At 38.0% G+C, this 16665-nt stretch overlaps 2 protein-coding genes across 4 annotated transcripts; one reads left to right on the top strand and one right to left on the bottom strand.

Moving 5' to 3' along the window:
• Positions 1 to 2759: 2759 nt before the first annotated feature.
• Positions 2760 to 5750, bottom strand: LOC137739053 (protein LAZY 1-like). The gene is given in 4 exon segments (XM_088699402.1): positions 2760 to 2999; positions 3959 to 4241; positions 4513 to 5313; positions 5670 to 5750. Coding segments are annotated over 4 exon segments (1185 nt in total). The 3' UTR covers positions 2760 to 2979.
• Positions 5751 to 8438: 2688 nt separating this feature from the next.
• LOC137739838 (putative metal-nicotianamine transporter YSL6) lies at positions 8439 to 13242 on the top strand. Of its 3 annotated transcripts, none has more exons than XM_088699831.1 (7): positions 8439 to 9085; positions 9275 to 9447; positions 9789 to 9886; positions 9994 to 10131; positions 10455 to 10644; positions 11304 to 11436; positions 12019 to 13242. In XM_088699831.1, the coding sequence occupies exons 1-7, from the start codon at positions 8713 to 8715 to the stop codon at positions 12951 to 12953; spliced, it is 2040 nt and encodes a 679-aa protein (XP_088555957.1). In that variant the 5' UTR covers positions 8439 to 8712; the 3' UTR covers positions 12954 to 13242. The 3 variants fall into 3 exon arrangements, with proteins under 3 accessions (XP_088555957.1, XP_088555958.1, XP_068335660.2); XM_088699832.1 differs by having other exon boundaries at positions 8518 to 9085; positions 12022 to 13242; XM_068479559.2 differs by having other exon boundaries at positions 8565 to 9085; positions 11304 to 11451; positions 12022 to 13242.
• Positions 13243 to 16665: the final 3423 nt, after the last annotated feature.

The following is a 16665-nucleotide window of genomic DNA, read 5'->3' as shown; positions in this document are numbered from 1 at the left end:
AAAATGTGTTTTCATTGGTTACTCACTTCATCATCAGGGCTATCACTGTTATGATATGTCAAATGGACGAGTTTATTTGTCACGTCATGTGGTTTTTGATGAGGAAACTTTTCCATTCGACAACCCTACACAATTCTCCTCAGTCTTGCCGTCAGAAGCTTACTCTCCCGTGGTTATCACTCCTTCTCCCTTACCACCTCTCCCTCAGGTACCTTCATCATCTCATATTTCTATGCCTCATACTCTAACATCCTCTTCTAGTGCAGCACCTCTCTTCCCCTTGCAACCTTCCTCAAGTTCACCATTGTCTACACCTTCACTTTCCTCGCCACCTCATTCTCAACCTGCTCCTGATAGCTCTGACAGTTTGATTTCCATTAATGAGGCTCATCCACCTTCCTCCGCTTCTGCTCCCCATCCCATACTCACTCGGTCTAAATCTGGCATTCGAAAACCAAACCCCAAATATGCTTTATTGACATCATTACAAGCTCCTGATTCTGAACCAACCTCGTTTCGCGAGGCAAATCAATTATCTCATTGGCGTGATGCAATGACATTGAAGTTTAAGGCCTTGAAAGCTGCTGGTACATGGGAGTTGGTACCTTCTTCAACTGCTACTCATGTTCTTCCTTGCAAGTGGGTCTATCGCACAAAGCGGAAATCTGACGGTACAGTGGAGCGATATAAAGCTCGTCTTGTTGCCAATGGATTTCATCAAACGATGGGTGTTGATTACACGGAGACGTTTAGTCCGGTGGTTAAGCATGTCACCATTCGTCTGGTTCTTGCCCTTGCAGTTTCTTATAATTGGCCTTACGCCAACTTGATGTCCAAAATGCGTTTTTGCACGGGAATCTCTCTGAAGAAGTTTTCATGAAACAACCACGTGGTTTTGAAGACCCCGAGTATCCTCATCATGTTTGTTGTTTACGCAAGTCCTTATATGGCTTGAAACAAGCCCCAAGAGCATGGTTTCATCGCTTTTCTGAATATCTTCTTGATTTGGGTTTTGTGGCATCACAAGCAGATCATTCTCTCTTCATTTTTAATAATCATGGAGTATATTTGATTCTTCTAATCTATGTTGACGACATCCTTATCACAGGCAATCAATGCTCTCATGTTGACTCCCTTATCCATGCACTTGGTCAGAGTTTTTCTATGAAAGATTTGGGACCCCTCCATTTTTTCTTGGGTCTTGAAGCAACTCGTGGAGCTGATGGGTTACATCTAAAGCAGACAAAATATGTTCTCGATTTGTTGCAGCGTGTAGATATGTTGGACGCCAAGCCTTGTGCTACTCCAGCTCAATCTAGCTCCCCACTTCATTCTCTTGATGGTGTTCCCTTGCCTAATCCTACCAGCTACCGCAGTGTGGTCGGCGCTCTGCAATACTTAACCATCACCAGACCTGACATCACGTATGCAGTAAATCAGGTATGTCAGCATATGCACCAGCCCACCTCAGTTCATTGGATTGCAGTAAAACGCATCCTTCGTTACTTAAAAGGCACACCTGAGGACGGGCTTCAGTTTAGTCGCGGTGGTACTGATTTGGTCGGATTTTCAGACTCGGACTATGCCGGGGATCCAGACACTAGACGCTCCACTGGTGGTTTTTGCATATATTTTGGTCCAAATTTAATATCTTGGAGCTCCAAAAAGCAACGCACAGTTGCTCGTTCAAGTACCGAATCCGAATATCGGCAGTTGGCCATCACGGCAACTGAACTTGTTTGGATCCAACAACTGCTGCAAGAGCTTTGCATCCGTATTTCGACTCCTTTAATTTGGTGTGATAACACAAGCTCCATTGCATTGGCATCTAATCTCGTGTTCCATGCTCGAACAAAACATGTTGCTGTGGATTATCATTTTGTGTGTGAGCTTGTAGCGGCAAAGTCATTAAATGTCTATCATGTGTCTACTACTTTTCAGATTGCAGACATATTCACCAAGGGCTTATCTGCTGATCGTTTTCATTTCTTAAAGTCCAAGCTCGTTCGTCGTCCGCTCATGAGCTTGCGGGGGGATGATGAAGCTAATGCTGTCCACTAATAATCCCACTAGCTGCTGTACAACCTGGACAACAGAAGGAATACTCCCAGCCAGACAATCACATGGCTTCTGACGCCTTTATTGTTGTTTAGTTTCTGCCACCTTTATTGTTGTTTATTGCATGCGTGTATATGCAAACTGTATATAAACCATGCTGCCATTGCAGCATTGGTAAGCAAAATATAAGTCATCAAAGACAATATTCTTTAATATATTCCATTGTTCCTATCTCTTTAAATTACGTGACATAATCACGTGATGAGACATATAAGAAGAGCAGAATATATCTTTAGTTGTATGCAAAAATCTAATAATGTGAACAAATATATATTCCAATTGTATGCAATCATTTTAATAGATATAGGATGATTCATCAGAATTGTATACAGCATTTTTGCTTTTCAACAATTTACCAGATACCATCATGAGTACCAGAATTCAAAGTAATGCCACGATAAAAGATGGTTTCAAATTCGCAGCATGAGCGTGAGACAAAGGTGGTCTTGACGTAAATGAAGAATAATCTGAAGAAATTAAGACACAGAAATCTTGAAAGAGAAACCTCGAGACAGAAATGACAGCAACTGATAAAAGTGTGAATAATATTCTGTTACAAATGAATGAAACTTAAACTATAAAAGAAGGAAGAAAGGCGTAGATTATAGAGACAATTAAATATAAATCCAAATGCACAATGATTGATTGCGAAATTGAGATAAAACTTTGTCAACAGACTCACAAGTCCATCTGCACACTGCAGAAAGATGATTACCATCTAATATTTCTTGTCTTTTGGCTTGATTCATCAACACTCGCTCACTCACAAATACGTCCACACTGAAAGATAATATTACAAAGCACACTATTGACATCCCGACACAAAGGACGACCACTGTCCTTTTCTTACAACTGTGGTTGCTACAGCTCCAATACCAAGTCTGCAATGCAAAATGCAAATAGTACAAAACTGTTAAATGTATTCATAGTAGATTCAGTTTTTCCAAACCTTGAGTACATAATGTGGTGCTTATGTGGAAAAACTTGCTACGAAATGACTAGATAGATCCGAGCGAGTTTTTCTTTCATGAAATGACAATGTATTCAGAAACATTGTTTTTTGGGTTAATGTATTCTGGACGTTAATGTCATATTACAGATAATTTTTATTTTTACTTGGGTTTTTCATTTCCTTTTGTTTGTTCCAAGTTTATGTGTGCTCCTTTCCTCAAAAATCATTTTCTAGAAGTACAACAGTAGGATATAGAGACTTTGAAAGAGACTGTAAGAAAAAATACGGAGTAATTCATACAGCTAGGTTTGGTATTGCTATGCTTTGAAAAAAAACTGATTCTACTGTGCTGTGAGAATAAGCAGCTATGAAATAAAGCAGCAGAGTGTTTGGTAAACTTTTTTGTAAAAGTGCTTTTGAAAAAAAAAAAAAAAAAAAAAAGCAGTATTATAGTGTTTGATAAATTTTTATGTAAAACAGATGTGAAAAAAAAGTTGGTTTTCCAAAGTTGCGTTTTGCAGCTTTGTGTTTTTGGCTTTTTTTCACCCAAAACTGTGAACAAAAGCTGAAGTTGAATGTTTACCAAACATAAACAAGCTCCCAACTTTTTTTTATAGCCACTTTTTTCAGAATCAACTCAGTACCAAACTAGGCCTAGTGGAATAAGGCTTGGTTGTTGTTGTTGTACAATAGTAGGATATAGGTTCAGTTCATTGTGGTTTCTCTTAAAGTTTCTTTTTTCGAAAAGGCTGATGGTAGAGTTTGAACTTTTTCTTAGATGTTGTGCACTTTTTGTTCTCCTGGATTTTTGGTGTTCTGTACTTGATTTGCCAGAACCTGTGGGGACTAAATCAAATTATGTCAGCAATGCATAAAAGTGATACTTACATTCTGCATCTGTTTTGATCCAGTGCTCTCCCTTTCTCCTAGAACCGCTGCCACTCTGCCTGTATTGGGGAAAGTTCATGAATTTTTTACAATTTTCAGTCCCCTCCTTTGCCCTTGCCCCGTCAGGGAACCTTCCGTTGTCTCCCCCCATGAGCATCATATTTTCATTACAACCACTACCTGCACTGGAATTATTCTTCTTCTTATATTTCTCGGACTTGACCGATTCTCTAGCAGCTATAGAGCTTTCAGGATGGATCCTTCTATGGAACATACGTAAGACCTGCATGTAAGACACAATAAATTTGAATGTGAAGTTTTATCTTTTTTTATTCCCAATATAAGTGAAGGCTGCACCAGGCAGTTTGGGACAAATTATTAAAAGAATGATTGTTGTCTGATGAAGACATCTAATGGAAACACTACTATATATTGTTTAACTGTTCTCTGTGTGCATGTACTTATGTACCTCCGTGTGTGTGTATTTGTGTGTGTGTGTGATGAAGAGCCATCAGATGCACTGTTCTGAGAAGATCTAGCTGTAGGAACCCAACCTTACGGGGTTTCTTCTTGGTTGAAAGAGAATCAGATGCCTCACCAAGTTTCTTCTTGATGGAAACAGGATCAGTTGCATCACCACCTGTAGAAGGGGAAGATCTCTTTGAAGAAGCATGGAATTTTTTAATCATCTTCTTCATGAACCCCATTGCAGATCTATGCTTATGTTTGACTTCTATCTCCTCAATCTCACTTTTCTCCTTATAATCAGTTGTGATTTTGGTCCTGTCAAACAGCTCTTGCAGTGATGTCTTTTCTTTCTTTGCCTCCATTGTTGTTTCTGGTAATTCAGTTGAGGACCCAAAGAGATATCCTTTGAGTGGATATGCTGCAGTCCAGTATTCTTCATCTTCAGATTCCTCCATTTGCATGCCACTGAGTGTAATAGAGCTAGCATTACTGTCCCTTGCTGATGATGCACAGACCCCTTCTTCCTTTGTCTCAGCCTCAAGAAACTTCTCTAGCTCATAGCTGATGAGCTTCAAGTCGTTCTCTGTTACCTCTGCTTTTTGCTGAGTTAAGTTCTCTAAAGTCGTCGCAAAAGTTGGTGTTTCAGGCTCATTGATACTTGATTCTGAGCCAAGAGTTCCAATGGTGAGAAAACCATGAAACAGGTCTGAGATGGTAGCAGATGTTTCTTCTTCTCTCTTGGCTTCAGATTCAGCAAAAGATTTTTCTTGGTCTCTTGCAGGTGGCTGCAAGGATGTAGATCCGTATCTGGAGCCAAAGTTTGACTTCATATAGGCATCTTGGTCATCAAGTGATGGCTGAGCTGAAAAGGCAAACAAAAGGGTTCCCTGAAGTTAGTTACACAAAGAATTAGGTCCGAAAATAACAATGGAAGAAAGGATTGATCTGTGCATATAAACACGTCATCTCAGTGGCTGCACTGCTCGCCAAATAAACTGTCAGCTGATGGCTGAATGACTTCATTAGTTAGTATAAGTTGGTCCGTGGTCGTAAGACCACTTGGTTTCCAACTTTTTCTTGAGATTCCGAGATTTTTTTGGACAAGCAGAATTCAAATATCGGTTATTCACGTTAATTATGTAAAATCGATGAACTCTTAGTTCTTAACTGCAGCATAATATAGCAAAGTCGATTGTTATGCTAATTTTGTAACCTGATTATATGTGAATTCTTGGTACATTACTTAGCATTACTTACTGAGATCCTTGCGAGGCTCAATGGTACCGTGCCGAAATTTGTAGTGCACCCATTGTAATAACTGCATCAATGCAAGTAATGCTAAGATAAAGTCAAAAATATTGAAAACAACTGTCGTTATAAATTTGGTTCGAGTGTACACGTACCTTCATTTTCGTGTTTCTTTGAGGTCTTGATGTTATATTAGTTTGCATGCAAGATTGGCTTTAAACAGAGATGTTAGGAAGAGGGGCAGAACAACTTCTTTTCTTTAGGAATTCCAAGCCAGGTGGAAGTCACTGATTGCTAGAAGAATCTGACGATGGTTGAGTAGAGAGAAACATTTAGAAAGATACAAGACTGTAGTTGGCTATTCTTGTCAAGGCCAAATCATGTAAACAAATTGAAGGGTGGTTCGAGTATGCATTAGTATATTAGTAAAGTCGTATGTAAGCTTTAATCAACGTGTAATAATGTTTCACATAAATCTCCATAAACGTCGTAACAATTGCGGTTTGGAGTATCGCAACGATGCACCCGAGGGGAAAAGGGGTATAGGCAATTCTGCTTGTTTCTTTCTGTATACTGTACTAATAACAATACTAATACCAGTAATCTAAACCTTTCGTGCAGTTATAATTTTGACGTCAGTAGCTATTGATCGAGGTTTGGTTTCGACCGGTTGTCTTGTTTACCATGTCCAAGTATCTTATGGATGGGGGAGGCAGCAGGTCAAGGTTGCTGGCCCAGAAATATTAGCATGGCCCGCACGCATCTCTGGAAGTTAAGTATTTATGGAAAGGGTAATGCTGCTGTAGGCTTAGAGACAAAGCCATTAGCCCTTCGTGCTTACATCCTCGATTAGACCTCTTACTGTCTTACAAGTGGGCTCGGTAGTTACGCGTGGCAGATAAAGCATAGAAGAGAGATTTTTTACTGTGTCTGGAACACGGACACATACGTCATATGGTATTATATAAGTGCATGAACACTTGGAAAAAAAAAAATCTCTCGTACAATGACATGAGGTGTACCTCCTTGTGTTCCGGATGCATGGAAAAATCTCTCATCGAAGAGAAAGGAAGAGTCCTTTACAGAAAGTACATTCATAGTTTATGCATGTAAACCGAGTCTAAGAATTCGCTTCAAAGCATTGAATATAACTGCTTTGGCAGAAAGTATATTGATAGTTGCAGAATTTGTTATGCAAATGCAAGAGATGTATCGTGCTAGTCCGGTGGGTTTATATACCGGACATTCTATTGTTATGTCTTCGATATTGTGTTAAAAAACAAACGTTCTGCACATGGAAGTAACCCGTAATATGAATAGCCTCTTCGTTTCGTTTTGTTTTCCTTTTTTGGGACAAGACTGGTGAATAATGAGTCACCCTCTATAATTGAGACAAGCTTGCCCAAATCTGTCAAAATACCAACCATTAGTTTTAGGGTATCCTTATTTTTAGCTACTTTTGGAGGACCAAAGACACAGACAATCACAGCCCATTTCACCTTCCATACACCACAACAAACACTTCCAATCCAGTAGTTTTGGAAAAGTATTGGATTGGACAGTTTCTGTTTTTTGGTCTGGTTCATATTCTTTGTTGTTTTTGTATGGTATGGAGTTACTGCATGATCATACCCATCACTATTGTTATTGTTGAAACTAAGTTCGTTCTTATTTGCATGGAACTTGTTCATGATCATGATATGATAAGACCCCAACTTAGAGAGCAGTTGAGCGGATGAGGATCCTCTCCGGACCCTCTTCGGTGGGATTCTAAAGATTCTCATATCATGATCGTTCATCGTACATTATGCGGTCAGTTTCCGTTAGGCATTATTTGTATTTAATTTTAAATAAATAAATCTAAAATAATTTCTGACCGTATGATATATGATAAACAGCTAAGATGTGAGGATCCCTAAAATCCTCACAACTTGGATCCGGATGGGATCCAAATCCTAGTTGGGCCATCTTAATTTTTTAATTAGTGGATAAAACCAATTTGGTTTCTAGGCAATGGATTATCATCATGGATGGTTGCATTTCCCTATAGTGTTGGACTTATATTATCTTTTTGGGAGTTGTTACAGAGTTTCGTAAAAGTCATCTTGCACTTCTTGAATACATCTTCATTTGTGTTTTCATAACCTTTTTTTCTATTGGGTTACAAAAGAGTACTTTCTCTAAGTGCTAATAACACACCTTAACATTTTTCCAATTTGCAGAATGGGGGTTAACACGAACTAACTATACTTGAGTAGTGTGAGATTGAGTGGATCAAAATAGAGGGCGTTATGATTTTATGCAAACTTCCCTACTTATGATGTGGTCGGATCCACTGCGTAAATTTTTGCTTGAAACCATATCAAGACTACCATAGAAAAGATATTTGAAATCGTTGACATATTATGATAACTTTCACATCAAGTGGTTCTATATATGAGGCTTGGTAGGACTAAATTACAATATTATTCTATACTTTTATGATAGGTGTCTTACAAATGAGAAATAACTTATCTATACTCGAATGCCTTATGACATCCCGAACTAGTGACACACTGTTGTGTGCTTTAACTTTTGCACGTTTCATTATATCATTAGTTTGGAATGCCACATCGAAATCGCCTCAAGAAAAATTAACATAATTTAACCCAACAAAAGACATTTAGCTTAACGTAATCAAACATCCTACATAAGTTTTTCTCTCGACGCAAAAAACAAAATGATAAAATAGCATTCACAATGTACATTATCCTTGAAACAGCTCAGAGGTGATGACAAAATACAGCGAGCATGATGGGGCGAGACACGCGGCATATTTTAATTGGACCAACAAAAATTTACCCGCGTCCGGATTGGTTGGATAAACTGAGTTTCAACAAACTTTCAAAACGCCTCCGGTACCTTGTCCAGCTACGTCTCTGCAACTGCACGCCTCCCCACACGCCATCCCTCGAAAATCCATTGACCTCGATTGAATAAAAAATATATCCCTATTCATATCCCAGCAATCCACACCGTCTGATCACCATCTCACAGTCATGGGGACCGAATCATCAGGAGCGTCCGTGGAGATATCAGAGCCGTTGCTTCACGATTCCGACGACAAAATCAAGGCCGTCGACTCCGACTCCGACGACCGAATCCCCGAATGGAAGGACCAGATCACCATCAGAGGGCTGGTTGTCAGCGCCGTGCTCGGAAGCCTCTTCTGCATCATCACCCACAAGCTCAATCTGACGGTCGGGATTATCCCCTCCTTGAACGTCGCCGCCGGGCTGCTCGGATTCTTCTTCGTCAAGTCATGGACTGGATTATTGGGAAAGTTAGGGTTTTCAGTTGCCCCCTTTACCAGGCAGGAGAACACCGTCATCCAGACCTGCGTCGTTGCCTGCTATGGCCTCGCTTTTAGCGGTAAATCTAATTGCTTCTGTTCTGTTCTTCACTAATTAGTATTTATCACATTACTAATTAACTGATTAGCTAGTTCTTAGCTCTCACTGTCCCACTTTTGTTAGTTAATTTTGATGTTAGTCATGGAAAATTGGTGTTTCTTTTATCTTGTGTAGTCATATAATTTGTCAATGTGAAATGAATTGTCAGGCGGGTTTGGTTCGTATTTGATTGCCATGGATGAGAGAACATATAACCTAATTGGTTCTGATTACCCTGGTAATCGGGCTGAAGATGTTATTAATCCGAGCTTGTGGTGGATGAGTGGTTTCATGTTTGTTGTCAGCTTCCTTGGCATTTTTTGCCTTGTTCCGCTTCGCAAGGTGACTACTTTTTCTCTGGATATGGATGTCTTATGGGTGCTACCTATGTGTTTGACTTTGAGCTAATACTGATGTTAACTTTCTAACTGAATACTGCATTGATTCTGGCGTTTCCATCGAAAGAATCGTCTTTTTAAGTTGATCTTGGCATCTCGATTCATTCAGTTATGCGATAATTGTTAGACCCTTTGATAGAAGCAGTTGTTCCTTAATGTGTGTTCGTTGGCTAGGACTTTTTTATGACAGAAGTTAACGTGCCCGTTGGCTACCTATTATGGTATTTTTTGTATACTTGTCTTTTGTTAATGTATCCTATCTCATCTTTATTAATCTGATATCAGGTTATGGTCCTGGATTACAAACTAACATATCCCAGTGGGACAGCCACGGCAATGTTGATAAATAGCTTCCACACTAAGAGTGGTGCAGAGCTTGCCGGGTAAAGCTTCTGTCTCAAACTACTTTATCCCTTTGTGTCTGTTTTTATAAAAACAGATGCATTAAATGAATCTTTTAAATTAACACCGTCATAATCTTACTTTGCAGGAAGCAAGTTCATGCTTTAGGGAAGTATTTAAGTATAAGTCTAATTTGGAGCTGCTTCAAGTGGTTCTTTAGTGGTATTGGAGATTCATGTGGATTTGACAACTTTCCTAGCTTTGGTTTGGCACTATTTAAGAACACGTAAGGCTATTGGTTCTTCAGTTTTCCAACCTCTCCCTTTCGACATTCTTTCACCCCTTGTTTATAAGTTGAGAAAGCGGCAAATACTACTTGGTGGAGCTAGTGGGGCTCCTTTCTTTTTTATTATTTTCATACCAATTTTGGGATGAAACAAATATCAAATCAGAATAGAATTGGTGTTTTGGATTCCCTAGTTATGAATGGTGAATTCCACAAAAGCAAATAAAAAGGCTTTCTAAGGAAGTGGCATTCGTTTTAGTAAGATCTACAATATTTGTACAGCAGTGAAGTTGCTGATGTTTTACATAACTGGCTTCATGCAGGTTTTATTTTGACTTCAGTCCAACATATGTTGGATGTGGTCTTATATGCCCTCACATAGTCAACTGCTCAGTTCTTTTGGGGGCTATTTTATCATGGGGTTTTCTTTGGCCGTTAATATCCCAGTATTCTGGGGTCTGGTATCCAGCTGACCTTGGTAGCAATGATTTCAAAGGTCTTTATGGATATAAGGTATTATGCTTCGATTTCCATTTCAGGCTCACTACCTTGATTCTTAGGCTAATTACATGGGTGTAGTACTGTAGTTTAACTATTTTTAATACGGATTTTGTTGCATTTCTTATGACAAAGACCTAGAGGTAGAGTAAGGGAGCATAGACGGTTGACTACACACTCATTCATAGTTATTATTTTTGGTCATCTAATTTGCTCAGAAAGCTATATACGGAGCTAGAAATTTCTTCTAGTGGGGGCAACCCGAAAAACAACTAAGAAAACCTTTTTATATTATGGCTTATACCCAATATGATAATAGGGATGATTTCAAATGATGATGTATCACAATTCCAATGTTACAAAAATTTCAGTATAGTAGTGGAAAGTGGCAAAGTGATGAGAAAAATATTAATACATGATAGGCGGGAGAGGAGTTTTTTGGTTTGAATGACAAAACAAGAGCATTTTTGCTCATATAATATTTGATATAGAGGATAAATAGTATGAAGGTAAGTTGGATATTAGATACATATATTTTCTTCAAAGATAACGCATGTATATTATATAACTGTGGTCTGCAACTTAACAAGGGAAGTACTTGAGTGGGGGCATCTGCCCCCGGTGAGCCTTCGTTGGCTCCGTCCATGTTTTCTTACCCATTATGTTGTTTGCAGGTCTTCATAGCTATTGCCCTCATCCTAGGGGATGGTCTCTACAATTTGATCAAGATTATAGCCGTTACTCTCAAGGAAATATCCAATAAGAGTAACAAACAGAGAAACCTTCCTGTTGTCAAAGAGGCCTTAGGTCAGTATTTACATGGTCTCTGATATTCATTGAAAATGTTGTCACTGTTCGTTCAATGCCAATGTTGTTACTCTTCACATTAAACGGTTTGAACCCATATAGGCAGGCATGTGTTCACAGCACTGATGTTTGAACTGTATGTTCCTGTAGTAATGCTTGTATATTAGTAATCTTGTTTGAGTTGTGACATAATAGCATAACTGGCTGAATTCTTACTGTCAATTATGGCTGTAACAAAATCTAATGTATTTACCACAGGCAGTGTATCGTGCTAGAAATAGAAACTAAAATTGAGTTTTCTATAGTATTTAAATGTATTAGGTATTTTCAAGAAAGACAAAAAATTTATACTTGTTGTAGGTTCCTTGAACCAAATTAATTTTTCGTGGCGGCCTTTATTGGCTAAAACATCTGATTGGTGTGATATTGCCTCATGTTAGCAGATAACCTGTCAAGAAAAGAAGAGGGGATAACATCTTATACTTGGCATAGTGTAAACAGATTAAAGTTTGCATGCATCTTAATTATGAGGTTAACCTATTCTATGCTGCAGACTAATAGGTTTTTGATTTGTGCTATAAGCAGGTGATGAGAGTTCAGAAGTAGCACTGGAGCAAAAAAAGAGGGATGCAATATTTCTTAAGGACAGGATACCGACCTGGGTTGCCGGTGCTGGATATCTGGGCCTAGTTGTAATATCCACAGCAACAATGCCAATCATCTTTCCGCCTCTGAAATGGTATTTGGTTCTATGCTCATACATACTTGCTCCTGCCCTTGCCTTCTGCAACTCCTATGGCACTGGCCTCACAGACTGGAGTTTAGCTTCAACTTATGGGAAAATTGGTCTTTTCATCATTGCTTCATTAGTTGGAAGTGACGGCGGGGTTATAGCTGGGTTAGCAGCTTGTGGGGTGATGATGTCGATTGTCTCTACTGCAGCTGATCTCATGCAAGACTTCAAGACAGGTTACCTCACTATGTCCTCGGCCAAGTCTATGTTTATAAGCCAGTTAGTGGGAACAGCCATGGGTTGTGTGATTGCTCCGTTAACATTCTGGTTGTTTTGGAGTGCCTTTGATATCGGGTCACCTGATGGTCCATACAAGGCACCCTATGCTGTTATATTCAGGGAAATGGCAATCCTAGGTATTGAGGGCTTCTCCGAGCTCCCCAAGCATTGCTTGGCTATGTGCGTTGGTTTTTTCGTGGCAGCTGTGGCTATAAACCTTCTGAGGGATGTGACTCCTAAGAAAATATCACAGTTCATTCCAATTCCCATGGCAATGGCAGTCCCATTCTACATCGGGGCATACTTCGCCATTGACATGTTTGTTGGGACGGTGATATTGTTCATATGGGAGCGAGTGAACAGGAAGGATGCAGAGGATTATGCAGGGGCAGTCGCTTCGGGTTTAATATGTGGTGATGGGATTTGGACAATCCCGTCGGCGATCCTCTCTATTTTCAAGGTCAATCCACCCATCTGCATGTACTTTGGGCCTTCGAGCAGATGAGTTGAGCCACATGCTGTGTTGTAACAATGTTGGGTTGCAAATTCAAAATTTGAGCTGCTGGGAGGTTTGGTTAGAGTTTGTAAATCACTACTTACGTATGATTCAGTTGGGGTTGTCCATCCATGTACATTAAACAAACGGTTGCATACTCCGAATTCGCAGTCTCGTCTTGCCTTTCCTCTTTCATTTTCCTTTACTCAAAGAAATGTGGCGAGAAGCACTATTGTTCACAAGTGCTTTTTCTGTAGTTTTATTTTTTTATTAGAAACGCATTCAAGTGCTTCTAGTCCTTTTCTGCTCATAAGTGGTTTTATTAGAAATCCGTTGAAATGTTTATCACAAACCCAATCGATCATAAGCAACATAAATGTCTTTTTAGAGATAAGCACGTTAAAATTCCGAGTGTTTCATGAAAAAGGAGTTGGAGGTGCAGGTTAAGATATGTGTGAAAAGGAAATCTAGATGTGTAGCTAAATCAAGAGGCTAGGCACCATTTTGCTCATCACTTTCAAGTGATGGTGACGTGCTCTTTTTATCATCATATTTATTACTGTTAGATAATTTTAAATGCTGAAATTTGTATAATGAATAGACATAAATTTTAAAATTTAAACATATTCAGCAATGATAAATATGATGAAAATCATTACCACTGCTTGAGGACGGTAAGCAAATGCACCCATTTTGGAAATGAGGCACATGGCATAGATGGTGACCTCTCTAGCCTCTACTTAGCACTTGGATTTCTACTGGATTCCTTTTTTCAATATCCCCAATTTTGATAGATTGATGCATCTCAACCACCCATCAATTGGGTAATGGGTTATGTCTATCTATTTATCCATCCATCCAAAATTATTGCCATCAATTTGTCAAGTAACATCATCGATCAATACCAAAAAGTGCAAAGTTATCACCTGTTTTTCTATATATATATATGTACATGTATATTTGCCAAATTTATAAAATTTAGAGGTTAAATAACTATATAACCTTATGAAATTTACTTCATACATTTCTCTGAGATTTAGTTTCTATTATTTATTTATTTTAAGAAATTTCTTCAGAACTTTGGCATGTTACAGAAATTGAAAAAAAATCCGAATGTCGATAGAGAAAATTACACAACTTAAAAGTCCAAAACAAAATAACAAATAAAAAGCAAAAGAAGGGGATAATAGTGAGGTCCATATGTCTCTCTCTCTCTCGATCTCGATCTTATCAAAAGGAGTCATTCAGTTAGAGATTCTGGCTATTTATTAATTGGAGCTCAGCAATTGGACGTTGTGGCGCTCCTGTTTGATGTGCAGCATGCAACTTCTGCTGCTTTTCCCATTTCTCATCATTGTTCTTCCTAACTATGTATCGTCTTTATAAAATGTAAATCATGCTACCGTAACTATCGTATCTATCCATGGACATTTACAAGCAGCAGTAGATTCAGGATTTGAATTTTAAAGGGTTCTAATATTAACGGTTTAAAATTTTAAAATAAAATTTAAGTTTTATTCACTGAGACATTTCGTTGAACACTTAAAGTGTTTGTTGTCGTCAACCGAACCAAATTGCTATGCCGAAGCAATATGATGAGTGGAGAATTTATGGAGTGTTGTCGACGCAACTTGCGAGAGACATTTCATCAAACACTTGGTGTGCACAAAAAGACATGTACTAAATATTCGGAGGATCCTCAAAAGACCTTCACATGTATATTTTTTAGACTTCAGGTGGTACTGGAACCACCTCGGTCCCAATGTGCATCTGCCACTGTACACAAGTACAATGATTTTATATGCATGTAAGCTAATAACCTATAACGCATTTTAAGTAGATTGATTATCTTGAAGTTTATACATTGTTGATGTGTCGTCTTGAATTATAAATGGTGAATTATGTTTCTGTTCAATATAAATGTTTTTATAGGCTGCCTTCTACTTCGATCCCTTGCTATATAGATCACCTATATTATTATATACAAGTTAATCTCTTGTCACAGAGCAATTAATCTTATATATGAAGTGAAAGCAAAGTTGTTTTCGGATTGAAGATTTGAATTCATAGGATATCTAAAACGGGGGTATGATATTTCAACAGCTAACTTTAGAGGAGGGGCCTCCTTTGTCTCCATGATGGGATGCACATACGACTACCAATTCAATCACCACCACACACATCGCCCTTCCCGCCATTATTATCGTCACACAAATCAATAGGTCTTCTCCCACACCACACAATATCAAGCACAAACCACACGAATATATATATATATATATAAAGAATTGTTTTTGTCATTCCAAGAATCTTATTCTACACTCTTTATAAGTGTATTTTTCATTTTAAATATAAAAAATTTAGAGTGTAGAATGAGATTTTTGAAATATCAATAACAATTCTCTATATATATACACACGCGCGCGCACACAGTTTTGAATATTTTCATATACACAAAGGAGAAAAGAGAAGAAAAATAAAAACCATTCTCATTAACGGCCTTAATTAAAGTTTCTTAGCAATTGATTATGTTCATCATATTAAAAATTAAATTTAAATATAGATCCCACAACAGTGACCGAAAGCTGCATGCTTGCATAAGTTCAAAGCGTTCATATATTCATGCAGAGGAACTGAGGACGTCAATGAGTTAGCGGTAGAATCGGTGACTTCGATTCTTTCAAGGGAAGAAAAATCGATCGGTGGTCTTTGTCAATTTAATTGTATATATGCTGAGTTCTTAATTAAATAGTAAAAAAGGAAACACAATAATCATATCAACTTGCAAGCTTTTGAACTTTGAAAACTAAAGCAACTTTGGACCAACTAAACCGACTGATTAAACCATTCTTGTGGTTGTGGTCGACTGGTTTATACATCACGAAAGCGATATTGTTGTCTAGCAGACCATATGTATACATAACCTAGCTCCTTTAAGTTTTTAGAAAAAGATTGAACACGTAACCTTCAAATTTCCATTAGGGTTTCATCATTTGTTTTTTCTTCTAGGGTTCTAGCTGGCTAGCTTGAGAATATGTATGTCCTAGATTATATATAATCCACAATATAGAAAGGGGTAATATAGAAAGGGGTCGATATATATAAAGAATTATTATTAGCACTTCAAAAATCTCATTCTATACTCTAAATTTTTTATATTAGGAAAGAAAAATACACTTGTTAGGAGTGTAAAATGAAATTTTTGGAGTGTCAATAACACTTATATATATATATTTATTTATATATATATATCAAAGAAGGAGATCTCCATTTTGCACTCAAATTTGTTTGTAAGTTAATTTGTAACCCTATTTATGCATAATATAATTCACTACCTTTTATTTCCGTTTGTCTACTTCGACCATTCTCATCACATCGTGCGACGTGTGATAGTATTGATGGTTGTTTTACAAAAGCTACCATGGTAAAATTAAAAAGCACTTCTTTTGGTAATATAATAATGGTAAAGCAAATTGTGATCGAGTAAGCATAACTTAGTAGTCAGAAAAGCATAATTAACTCAGTAGTCAGTTCTTTATCCTAAAGAAAAAGGAAAGTCTGAAATTTGGTTCAAATATAAAATTAGGGCACAGTTAAGTAGTGGCGAATTTATCCTCGTTTCATCCCAATAATAGCCCACAGAGCCAAAAAAAAACATTTCTAATTTATTTCATCAAGCAGTTTGTTGAACAATTAACCGACTCTTATTATTGTGTGCTTA

The sequence above is a fragment of the Pyrus communis genome, chromosome 9 (assembly GCF_041283825.1).
Source record: "Pyrus communis isolate YQ-2024b chromosome 9, ASM4128382v1, whole genome shotgun sequence".
NCBI lineage: Eukaryota > Viridiplantae > Streptophyta > Magnoliopsida > Rosales > Rosaceae > Pyrus > Pyrus communis.
The sequence above is the reverse complement of the archived record's forward strand: the minus strand, read 5'-3'. Positions and strand labels throughout refer to the sequence as shown.

Bases quoted from the DNA above. Each gene is read 5' to 3' on its own strand.
- LOC137739838 (XM_068479559.2), top strand. From the start codon at position 8,713: ATGGGGACCGAATCATCAGGAGCGTCCGTGGAGATATCAGAGCCGTTG. The intron at 9,086-9,274 runs GTAAATCTAATT...ATGAATTGTCAG, and splicing joins CTATGGCCTCGCTTTTAGCG to GCGGGTTTGGTTCGTATTTG. The intron at 10,132-10,454 runs GTAAGGCTATTG...GGCTTCATGCAG, and splicing joins TTGGCACTATTTAAGAACAC to GTTTTATTTTGACTTCAGTC.